Here is a 12347-nt window from a genome sequence, read left to right as displayed (position 1 = left end):
AGGGCAGTGTACAAATGATGTCCGAGAAGATGATACTTCAGTGGAACTCCTTCTCATTCAATACAAGAAACGTGCGACATCATTAGCGTACAAGCAGTTGCAGTTACAATGATGTTTACAGCAGCAATAGGTAACAGATAAGTGTAGCGGGAATAGCTTACAGGGAATAGCAATGCATTAACATGTACGAACTCTATATTTTATATTTATGTCGAAAGAGAATGCCCTGGGAGGAGGAATTAACTTTATTTTAGGATGGCATATTTGAGCCTCTCTACCTAGATGGCGGCCCCGAGCCCTTGGGCCCTGGCAGCATCTTCGGCCTGCTGGAGTGCCTTAAGTTGGTCTTCCGATGCAGAATTGAGCAACGTGGTCTCCCACTGCTCTCGGGTCTTGAGTATTTTATTCTGTGTGGGTGTCCGAGGACAAGCCCAAACCGTATGTTGTAGGTCGGCCTTTTCTTGACAGAACCTACGTCTATCCGTGTAAAGGTCCGGGTAGTAGCGGTGGTAGGCCACCGGGTTCGGATATGTACCTGGTTGTAAGAGGCGCCATGCCGTCGATTGCCGTCTACTCAGCGAGGAGTGTGCCGGGCGGAAATCTACCCTTCCCAATTTATAGTGTTCGGTGATCTCGTTAAAGCTGGTCATGCGGTCGCTCCCCCTTCCCAGTATTTGCATGTCACCTGCTTGGTCCGTCAGTTCTCGAGCCAGGTTGTGCGCTATTTCGTTCCCGGGAAGGGAGGAGTGTGTGGGTGCCCATATAATGTGAACGTCTCGATCTTCACGAAAGTTGATTAATATGCTCAACGCTTCCGGCGAGACTATTCCTTTGGCACAGTTCTTGACGGCTATCTTGGAGTCGCTGACTACGATGTTAGCCTCCGTGCAGGCTATTGGCAGTGCTAAGGCAGCCTCCTACGCCACCTCCGCTGTGCCTGTTTTTACAGTGCCACTAACCCTGGAGTCACCCTCTAGACTCGTGCCAACGATCGACATACTCTGTCTATTTGCATACTTCACCGCGTTCACATAGACCACGTCCCTGGCACTAAGGAATCTTTTGTGGAAAGCTCTCGCTCTTGCGATCCTTCTATCTTCGTGAAACTCCGAGTGCATGTTTCTGGGGATCGGGGCTATTGAGAGATGTACCCTTACTTTCCTTGGGATGTTTCTCCGCAGTCCGTGCTGTGCTTCGTAGGTTATTCCGATGTCGTCTAAGATGGGTCAAGTCTTTTTTGAAGAGCCCTGACATGTTCGAGCCAGAGGAGGATGTGAGGGGCCCGATTTCGGTTAGCCGTAGCCATATGAAGCCAACAGTTAGTAAAGCCAAGCAAATCATAGGGGAAGTTATTTGTAGTTTTCAATTGGGAAGCGTAAAAATGATCAGCTACAGGGAAATGACAGTGGACGAAAAAAAAGAAATTAACCTTGGCGTCGGTGTGCGCCGAACCCACACCGTCCGCATTACTCGTGCATTACTCGTGCATTGCATTACCAGTTGAGCTACGGTGGCGACCACGTTCTCGCGTATTTATGTGCACAAGTACTCTGTGAGTGTTAGCCAGTACCAGTCGAGGCCCTGGCGGCGGTCATGTTTGGGACGCATCCGGCGAGTGACACTGCACTGTGATGGTTGGGGTCGAGCATGAAATAGATGGTAGCTGGCCCATGCCGTCGTCCAACGCTGAGGACGTTGTTGAAGGAGAGACTTGTTCTCATCGATAACGAGGAATATGCGATTTATTTACAGTATTTACATGAGAACGTTACAGTTCATCAGTTTACCGTGACTGAAAGAGGAATGCACCCTGAGGAGCCACCAACGGCTCCTTAAGTACACTCTGTCCTCCCTAAATACCTAGGTGAGGGAAAACGGCCGTTCAACCGTCGACTAATTCGGAGCGTCCAAAGTCATCGTAGCCGACCCGTCTTTGAGGGGGGGGGGGGTTTACACACTCACTTCCGCACAGGTTTCACCGACCACACCGAGGTGAGAGGGTTTTCGCAGACACGGGTCTTGCCCCGAGCAGGCGCCTCTTCATCCCAGTGTTGACCCTGCAGACTGTCCATTGACTGACCACTTTTAAGCTGCGTGAGACGGCCGCAAGACAACTTCTCCGAGGAGTTCCACCGCTCCAAACACACCGTGACGGTGACGGCGAATCCACTAACAATATATGGTCCGCCGACCGCGTCTATTCATGGCGGCGCCGAGGGGGTCTTGACGCGGCACATCGTCGTCCCTACAAAGCGAGTCACCGCAGCAGGGGGGGGAAGGCTTCCAATGTCACTTCTGGGATGCTCGCCACCTCCGCAGCTGCAGCTGGCTGGGAAAATTTTGTAGATCGGTACCCTTGCAGGCCGTTCGTAGCAGCACCTGTCCCTGTCATTGATGTCTCTGCTAGGCATATAGTCCAGGCAGTTTAATAAGCACACACACAAACACACACACACATGCACACACCCCTTGCAAATAGCATGAAATGCACGTTCTGCTATATTGGGGTGATTGTCATTGAAACGTGACCATTTGCGAGGAGGCCTGCGTTTACACTGTCATGGAAAACAAGTCGAGAAGTAACTCATTTAGAGATTAGACGTATATGCAGGGAAAGAAAATGTATAGCGCACCTGTGAGACAAAATAACGCTAACCTACACTAGTTAACGCCTCAAGAGCAGCGTCTCAGGGTGCGGCATGTAAGCGATCAATAGACGCTGACGCGGCTTCCGTGTTCGGGACCGCAGCGAAAGATGGCGCGCAAGTATACGAACCGTTCTTGGGCAGGCGTTCCTTGACCATCAGAAGGGAATCGTCGTCGGCGGCGACGTTTCTCAGCTGGCGGTCGTCGTACTTTGCGTACACGCTGAACACCGAGTGCGGGTCGGTGTAAATCCACGACGCTGACGAGAACAACTCCTGCGGAACTTCGCTGGCCGCCGGTGTGCATGCTGTTCGACATGCAAGGATCACGTGAAGGGTGCTCAGTGTAAGCTCAGCTAATTTCGATTTAATACGCATCAAAAGTACACTAAAGAGACAAAAAATGTATAGAACGGCCCTCCTAGAATATCGAATCACACTTATGCAATAGCGAAAGCTTTGTTCTTACCGCGAGAAGAAGCTTGGTAAGCGGGTCCCGCCGTGGTTGCTCAGTGGCTATGGTGTTGGACTGCTGAGCGCGAGGTCGCGGGATCGAATCCCGGCCACGGCGGTCGTAGTTCGATGGGGGCGAAATGCGAAAGCACCCGTGTACTTAGACTCAGGTGCACGTTAAAGAACCCCAGGTGGTCGAAATTCCCGGAGTCCTCCTCTACGGGGTGCCTCATAATCAGAAAGTGGTTTTGGCACGTAAAACCCCATAATTTAATTATTTTTTTTTGGTAAGCGGGAAAAGGTGCAAGGAGGAAAGAAGGACGGCAGCGCCGCGGCCTTGGCGTTCCCGGACTATCTCACCGTGACGTCACAGAGTTTCGTGGAATGCGCTAGGGCCTAGTTAAATACTTATATGTTAAAATAGACTACATTGTGTTCTAAAGAAGCCAGAGATGAAACATCGCAAATTGCGGGAGCTTTTACTGAGCGGCAACGCCCAGTCGAATAGGAAATTAAAAAAAAACACTTTGAAGTTCGTGACTTCACATTAGCATACCGGTTTTGGTGCGAAATTCAAGAATTCATCTTCGACTTTCCTTTTCAATTCTAATAACCAACCGTTCGTCGCGAAATTAACAAAACTCTGTTACAAAGCATATCAATATAAATTGATTTACGGTTTCGCTTTAGTGGTCCCTTTAGAACGCCCCTAAGCAGGCTTGGGTATTGCAACAGACAAGCAGTGGTGCCTAGATTCCATTAGTTGCGCCTGCCATTTCTAGGGCAAAGTTTCGCATGGCTGCACGACACAAAAACGGCTGAAATTTCGAACAAAAGCCTACGGGCCCTCCCTCTCGAGAGAGCAGCCCTTCCTGCCAAAGCATGAAGGTCACACGCACAAACGTCTCTACGTGGGACGCACTGCCTACAAAGTCACCGATTGTGTCACGTGACTTCGCCAAATCATCCAATGCAGAACGCCTAATACTACCGCCACTCGAACTGCGGCGCGCGTCAGTAGAGGAAGATTTTTAAAAAGAGAGGGAGGCAGGAATTATGACGCAGCTATATATATATATATATATATATATATATATATATATATATATATATATATATATATATATATATATTGCGGTGAAAGGCGCCCTACAGCGTTCGGTGTATAGCTAAAATTTGGTGACAGGTGTCCCTCTGAAAGGACATGAAAGAGAAAGAATGAATCATCTTCGACTAACACAGTTCTTTCGAAACTCTATTTTCGTTAGCTTCGCGAGAAATGTTTGATTACTAGAGATAATGTGAAAACTTTCGCACCGTATTGCCCCCGGCTCCGTTACGTCATTATGACGTCAAGTATTTTGAAGTATGTTCCGCATTTCGGCCGTTATGGCCCAGTAAGGCATTCTTAAAAATCGCTGCGTTCAACTCGTTGGTTCTTTTACGATATAATGTGGTAGACAACGTAGCCATCTTTACCGAGAAATAGCTAACTAGGCATGGGCAAGCGTTATCAAAATCATTCAGAACACGACGGGTTGGTACGAGATCTTCAAGACCGCGCTGCTACCCATTTTTCGTTCTTGCGTGTTTTCCGGCTTACCAAGGGTCTTCTCACGGTTAGAGTGGCGTATTTTTTGTCATTGTAGAACGTTAGTTTCAGCGTAGTGTCCCTTGAAAGAATCTGGCAGGGATGATACATAAGGGGTGCGTTACGTGAAAAAAAGAGAGATATATATACATATTTAAACGACAGAACAAGAAAAGCTATACGAAAATACCACCACCGCCTTTTTTTCCTGTTTCTTTAAGCAAAATTGCGTCATTTTGGTCACAAGTGAACGATAAAAGGAAATCTTAAGCAATTGTATAAATTCTTCATGACGACCAAGAATAAAAAGATGACAAAGCAAGAAGGGATCTGCCCATAAATCTTAAAAAGAATCTCGTGTATTAACAGCTAGCTGTTCACGTGCAGCGGGGACAGCAGCAGGAGCCGACACTTACGTTTCATCTATTCTGCAGATTTCTGAAGACGCTCGACGACCTTCAAGAAGACGGTGGGCGGTTGCATCGTAACCTTGAGTGCAACTGCACCCAGCGGCTGCATCGCTGCCTGCCTGGACTGCCTGGATCGCCTACAACTGATTGTGGGAGCCACGTGAATCTACGTCACATCGGTTGCTCTGCAAGCCCTTTATAAGGAGCATTGTTGGCCCTTCGCCGTCACTTGGCAGCGGGGACAGCAGCAGGAGCCGACACTTACGTTTCATCTATTCTGCAGGTTGGAAATAATTTTTTTTGTATTGCTTATAGTCTGCTTTTCTGCTCTGCTGCCCTGCTGCCAACTTTTGTCTGAGGTGCTCGCACTTTTTGCTTGTTTGCTGTGTGTTTCTGCTGTTGCTCAAAATGGGAAATGACGAACTTAAACGGGAAATCGCGGATCTCAAACGTGAGTTCCGTAAGGACCTTCGAGAGCTCAGGCAAAGTGTAGAATTTACTAGTGGACAGTATGAGTCTCTGAAACTAGAATGTGAAGCACTTAGAAAGGAAAATGTCAACCTAAAAGCAGCGCAAGAGCCTCTTCTGCAAGAGGTTGAGAAGCTGAGAAAGCAAGTGTGTCAGAACTCACTAAAGATAGTAACACAGGATCAATATTCGAGAAATAGGAACATTGAGGTGAAAGGTGTTCCTTGCTTGCAGAATGAGAACCTTGGGAACGTTCTGCAGAAGGTCGGGGAAGTGCTTGGCGTGCCGATATCTGAGCAAGATATTGATGCTTGCCATCGCGTTCCTGTGCGAAATTCTGATACTGATAAGAACATAGTAGTGTCTTTCAATCGTCGGTCGAAACGTGATGCTGTGATCAAAAAAGCGCGAAAAGCAAGGATCACCGCAGAAGACATTGGTTTTTCTTCCAAGCAGTCTGTCTTCGTGAACGAGCATTTGTGCCCTCAACTAAAGCAACTGCTTGGCATGACTGTGGCAAAGAAAAAGGAAATGAAATGGCGCTTTGTATGGGTGAGGGACGGAAAAGTATTTGCGCGGAAAACGGAAGAGTCTAGTGTTGTTAAAGTTACATGCGAGGCAGACCTAGCTAAAATCTGCTAGCGGCGATTGGCAACGAACACTTTTTGCACCTTATTTTGCTATGATAGCGCCACGAAACCTTGTTCGTCCTGGTTACGCCGACTCTCTTGCCTTTTTGCATTTTAATGTTCAGTCTGCCCGTAATAAACACGATCAGATAGAAGCATTTCTTAACGAATTCGCGTTCAGGTTTGACATAATAATGATAAGTGAGACATGGTACAACTCGGAAGATGATGTCATTTCCTTGCCCGGATACCAAAGTTTCTTTCTGAATAGACCAAACCGCCGAGGCGGAGGTGTGATGCAGATGGTATCAGAAAGGCTTTCATGCGACTTGATTGCAGATCTCTCAAAAACCACACCAGACTACGAAGCGCTTGCGGTACAATGTGGATCCTATATCTTCGCTGTTTTGTATCGACCACCTGATGGTAATAGTGAAAGATTTCTTGTCTTTTTAGAACAATTACTGTGTTATGCTTACCAGAATAGACTGTGCATAAACATAGGCGGTGACTTTAACATAAACTTACTGCAATCAAATACAGTTTCCCGCAATCTGATCTTACTCCTTGATTCTTTTGGTTGTACGAACGTGATAAAAACACCCACTCGAGTCACATGCCTGTCTGAATCCCTTATCGACTTATTTATTACGAACAGCCCAATGCTAGATATCAATGCTGGTATCATTGCCGCCGATCTAGGTGATCACTTGCCGATATACATGTTTTCTAAGCGAAATAGCTCACTTAAAGCGAGCCGAAACCAATGTAAATCTTTCATCATGCAGGAAATAAATCCACGAACAATGACTGACTTTCGAAACCAACTTCGAAGTGCAAACTGGGCACCAGTATTCGAGTGTAACGATGCTGATACGGCCTATGATACGCTCATGCATATCATTAAAAATGCATACACTAGTTGTTTTAAATTAAAAATGGTAAAAAAATCTAGGAAGATACGGAAACCTTGGTTAACAAATGAGTGTTTAAAGCTAATTCGTAAAAAAAACCAACTGTACTCTCACTTTGTGCAGTCTAGAAGCCCTGATGATCTTTTTGCATTTAAGAAATACAGAAACTACGTAACTAAGTTTCTTCGAGATACAAAAAAAGAGTATCTGGAAAAGCTATTTAGTAATGCTGATACGAAAGGCGACCTAGTTTGGCGTGTGCTTAATAAGCTCCTAAATCGCGACAGAAGTCGTTATGAAGAGCTCGAGATTACAGAGAATGGGAAGCAGCTAAAGGGTAAAGAATTAGCAAATCGTCTCAATGAACACTTTACAAATTTAGTTATTAGCGCTTACAATACAGATGCTCTCAATTACTTGGGTGCGCCTAGTGTAAATACAGCGTTTTTTGAGCCTACGACACCGGACGAGGTTTACTCGGTTTTTATATCCTTAAAGAACAGTAAGGCACGTGACATCGATGGTCTCCAGATTAAACCAATTAAATTTGCAATAGACTTGTTAGTGCCCCCTTTCACCCACGTATTCAATGTTTGCTTGGCTACTGGTGTTTTCCCTAGAAAAATGCAACAGGCAAAGGTTACTGCTCTGTTCAAATCAGGGGACAGAAATGACATGTCAAATTATCGGCCGGTGTCAGTGCTCCCTGTCATATCAAAAGGCTTAGAGAAGGTTATATGTAAAAGGGTTATGTCGTTTTGTGAAAAATATCAGTTATTATCTCCGCATCAATTTGGGTTTCGTAAGGGCCGATCGACTGAACTAGCTCTATTAACACAGAAGGATTTAATCTTGAACGGCTATGAAGGAAAAAAATTAACATTAGGCGTATTTATCGATTTTTCCAAAGCCTTTGACAGGCTCAATCATATTACTCTATTAAAAAAACTCGAACATTACGGATTCCGTGGATTACCCCTGGACATTCTAAAGTCATACTTAACCCATAGGAAACAATGCGTTTACCTCTCAGAAGAATACTCAGACCCCTTGAATTTAGAAGCTGGTGTTCCCCAAGGGAGCATATTAGGACCTATATTGTTTAACATATATATAAATGATTTACCAAACATCAGTAACTTGCCACACTATATAATATACGCAGATGACACCAGTCTTTTCTTCCAATCATGCAATGCTGATGACTTCTCACAACTAGCAAACACCGTCCTTGATAAACTATATTGGTGGAGCAAGGCAAATTCTTTACAAATTAACTCTAAAAAAACCAAAGCTGTTCTTTTTGCACCCGCCCAAAAAAATGTAAATCGTAATCTAAATATATTCTATCGATCAGAACGAATTGACGTCACCGCGGATGTGAAAACACTGGGAGTGATTTTTGATCAGCATTTAAGTTGGGACAAACACGTAGAACGCGTGGCAACAAGTATGGCAAAAGCGTGCGGTGCGCTTTGTAGGCTTCGAGATGTTCTTCCGTTAAAACTACGGCTATTGCTGTATAACACCATATTTATTTCTCATGCAAATTATTGTATTCTTGTATGGGGGACAACGTCACAAAAAAATATTCAGACATTATCTGTTTTACAAAAAAAAGCATTGCGCCACGTTGCTTGTATTTCTTACGGCAGTCATACAAGCACATTCTTTTCTAAGTTTCATGTTCTTCCATTTCATTGCAACTATCAATTTAATCTTGCTATGAAATATAAAGAAAGCGTAAAACGAGGCCACTCGGGATTTACTGGTCTTTGCAATCTAAGCAAACCTCATCAACTCAACTACGACATTCGGGAGCGAGAAACTTGGGCCGTACCTTTTTCACGAACTAATCATGGTAAGGACAGACTACCGTACCGCATATCGGTATTACTGAACAGTCTTGAAAAAGAAAACATAGATCTTAGGACTGTTTCACGTAGAATATTGAAGGAATATTTCATTAGCCGTGCGACTGCATGTGATTAGAGTATGTTGTATTTTCATTTCCTTTTGTTGGTTGTAACTTAAGTATAGAATTGTTTTTGTATTTGTCTTGTATGTGAAAGTGCTTTTACATATTGTTATGTAATTGGAAAAATGTATTGTTTCACCACGTTACATAAACCTGTATTTTTCTGTTAAGAGAAGGCATGTATTGCTGGTTAAAAAAAAAAAAAAAAATTTGGTTATAGTGTGTTTTCAAAAACGCATGTTATCATTCCCTTAGACATGTTCTTGAAGATATATTTTATGTACCCGTGTATTGTTGCGTAAAAAGTGTTCCCAAACTGTCTGCTGCCAAATACTGTAGGGGCAGGGGCCTTTGTCAAGCCGCTTAATATAGCGGCTTTTTTGCTCCTGTCCTAGCATTTGTACATGTAATGTTGAATGCTGAAATAAAGGAATGGAATAAAGGAATGGAATGGAATGGAAAAGCAGGAGACACGCGGTACGATTCAGCACAAGGAGGTTAAAGAAAGACTGCAGTTTCCTAGTTTTTTTTTTTTCTTGAACCTCCTTGATTCAGGATGCACGGGGCGCGACGGGACGTGCATCCGAGCGAGCGAACGGCGCGTGCGAGCTCCACCCACACCCAGCGCCTGCAGCTCGTGTATGTATATACGCTCGGGAGATTTGACATTCCTGGTCGAGAAAGCCAAGCTAAACAGCTTTGCACAACGCTGCTTCTCCTTACCCGAGCACTGTATAAGTACGCCTAGAACGACAAAAAGCTGAGCTAGTTGGTAACGATTCATTGTGCAAAAAAAAAGTGAGGCGTGTCCTTGACTCCTGGACTCTTGTGTCCTGTCTGCACGCCTCACTTCTTTTTTTTTTTGCATAAAGAAGTACGCCTTTGCGAGCGCTTCGCAACGGCACGTTGTCGCGGCCGACGGCGCTTGCGATCCAGCCCGAGCTCGTGAGGCAGACATCGAGAGGCAGACAAAAACAAAGCGACAGGAAGGTGGCTGACCGCCTTCCTGTTGTTTCGTCTATGTGTGCCTCTCGATATTCCATATTTCCAAGTTTTGTGGCATTGTCCTGCCAAGAAAAGCAGACGTGGACTCCAGAAAGCCACACCTATAGGTACAGGAACTAAACACTTTTCCTAAACAAGCTTTTTATTTGTTGGGAAATAAATTTTCAACAAAAAAAGATAGTAATCAGTACGATTTGTTTTGCCCTACGTAACTTCGGCTTGCTTGCATTCGCGGACTACGTTCAGATGCGTATGTAAAGAAATGTGTGCTTCGGCTCGGTAGCTTTGGCTGCGTTGCCACACAAAGTTGCCGCCGCGGTGTGTTTCCTGTCAGAAGCGAATTGTGGCCCGCGTTAATCCGTTGGTTTGCATCAACTGTGCTCCCCAAAGTGTTTGGCACGAGGACTTCTCACTCACCTGCAAACCGCTTCTGACGCCGATTGCCGCCGTGCTGGGCAGACGACGACGCGCCTTGACTGCTGAGAAGGAAAAAAAAGGAAACACAGAAAAGATATATATCGTAAACGAGCGCGTAGATGCCACAGTTCTGCTTGATCCATAACTTCTTCAGAAAAGAGTTTTGAGCGGTCATCCGTCCAGGAAACAGACAGTGGAACCCCGCAAAGCATACAGGAAATGAACCGTACTCTTTAATTGAAATATAGAAAAAGAAACTGTCGCAGTTTCACCCGACGCGCGAAACATTTGACAACGATACCAGTGTCAGTTTTTATGTTCCGCTCAGCCTTACCCACGCTCTCCCTCACACGCACCCACGCGACAGTGGATTACACAGCGTCCGAGATCGGCCCAAATTTGGTTACACTATCTTCGGTATTTACGTTTACATTGCCTCAGGGATCGGCCCGTTTTACTCGGAAATAAACCGACCGAACAGAAGCCTCATGCCACGGGAGGAAAAAAAAAACGAAGATTGGCTTTAATAAAGGAATTACGCGCACAAAAAAACAATGATAGTTCGCTCCAAGGAGATACTTTTTTTTCATAAATTTGCTTAAGCGTTGCTTTCTGTTTCATTGCATAGTTTCGTTGATAAGTAAACCGGTCAACATGTGAAGGGGTAGATGGCTTTATAAGTTATGCATGGTAGCGTCCGTCGCACAGCCAGAGCGCACAGTTGCAAGTCCTCTCACACAACTACAAAAACCACGCCAACAAACGGGGAAAAGACGCGATACGTTGTCCAGGTTTAGTGCAATGCAATCAATCGATTGCAGCCTGCTTTCTCAGACTGCGAGGCAGTCGAGTGTGCCACTGTTATTGTGTTCGGTGCCCGCGTACACATTTTATCCCCCCCCCCCCCACAAAGAAAAGAAAACGAAAAACGAACATGACTGTACTCACATCAAAAGATTCGTAATCCACGTCGTGATCAGCAGCGCTCGCCAGGTGAAGGTCATTGCGAACGGCTGCAATGCGTGCTCGCACACAGAAGCACAGACTGTCTGCGATCACGATGGATCAGCCGCACCGAAGCACCAAACACACAGGACCTTATTTGCGTGCCTCGGTGTCCAGGCAAGCCGACGAGCTCCTAATCGCCCAGCGAACATCAGCAAATGCACCCGCGCTGTGTTCGTTTGCGTATAGCTGAAGCTTCCGAGGTCATTCACCCCGTGGCGGAGCCTTTCATCCCGTAAATCCTGTAGGGTGACTTCACGTGCGCTGCGGGCACAGATGAAACAACAAACGGGTCGTTGGCAATATCCGCAGCGACGCTTCAAGAGTAAACCGGTAAGCAGTACCAATTATTACTTCGACGACGAGCGACGAAGACGTTCGACCCCGTCGTGAAAAGCGTTCAATCGCAACAGCAGTGCCAGTGTAATTCCTGGCGCAAAATTTTACATGCCCCGTCCATCGAAAGCTTCAAGCTGCACCGAGCATGGAGAGGTGAAGTTAATTTCACTTAAGGTAGGCGTGTTACGAATCGAAATGCTAGATTATCCATCTACGGTTGACAAAAAAAAATGTTCTGAGACGCAATACTCGTAGTGTAACTAACATCACTAATCAGTAAACACGCACGCGTTGTCGATCAGCAGATGTTTCTTCGTGAGCACATGTTACTCGAGTACTGTTACCGCACGATGCGACCCGGAGACGCTACCAGGCATGGACGTTCTCGTGGACATTGAACCACACGTGATGATCTCGGGGCTCCAAGCCTCAGTATCACTCGCACAATGCCTCCGAGGAAGGCATGCACATTCACAGCACAACCACTGGCATC

At 45.7% G+C, this 12347-nt stretch overlaps 1 protein-coding gene across 2 annotated transcripts in view; it reads right to left on the bottom strand.

The window, feature by feature from the left end:
* The window catches only part of LOC135910127 (uncharacterized), a 34150-nt gene extending 22351 nt beyond the window's left edge, over positions 1–11799 (bottom strand). The window contains exons 1-3 of one of the 2 annotated variants that reach the window (XM_065442172.1): positions 11459–11799; positions 10511–10572; positions 2777–2953 (exon numbers count right to left, since the gene is read on the bottom strand). In XM_065442172.1, coding sequence (XP_065298244.1) covers positions 2777–2953; positions 10511–10572; positions 11459–11514 — 295 coding nt within the window. In that variant the 5' untranslated portion in view covers positions 11515–11799. The remainder of the gene's footprint in view (positions 1–2776; positions 2954–10510; positions 10573–11458) is intronic. The other variant, XM_065442173.1, reaches the window with a different exon arrangement.
* Positions 11800–12347: the final 548 nt, after the last annotated feature.

Source organism: Dermacentor albipictus, chromosome 7 (genome assembly GCF_038994185.2).
Source record: "Dermacentor albipictus isolate Rhodes 1998 colony chromosome 7, USDA_Dalb.pri_finalv2, whole genome shotgun sequence".
NCBI lineage: Eukaryota > Metazoa > Arthropoda > Arachnida > Ixodida > Ixodidae > Dermacentor > Dermacentor albipictus.
This window is presented reverse-complemented; position numbering and strand designations above follow the sequence as displayed.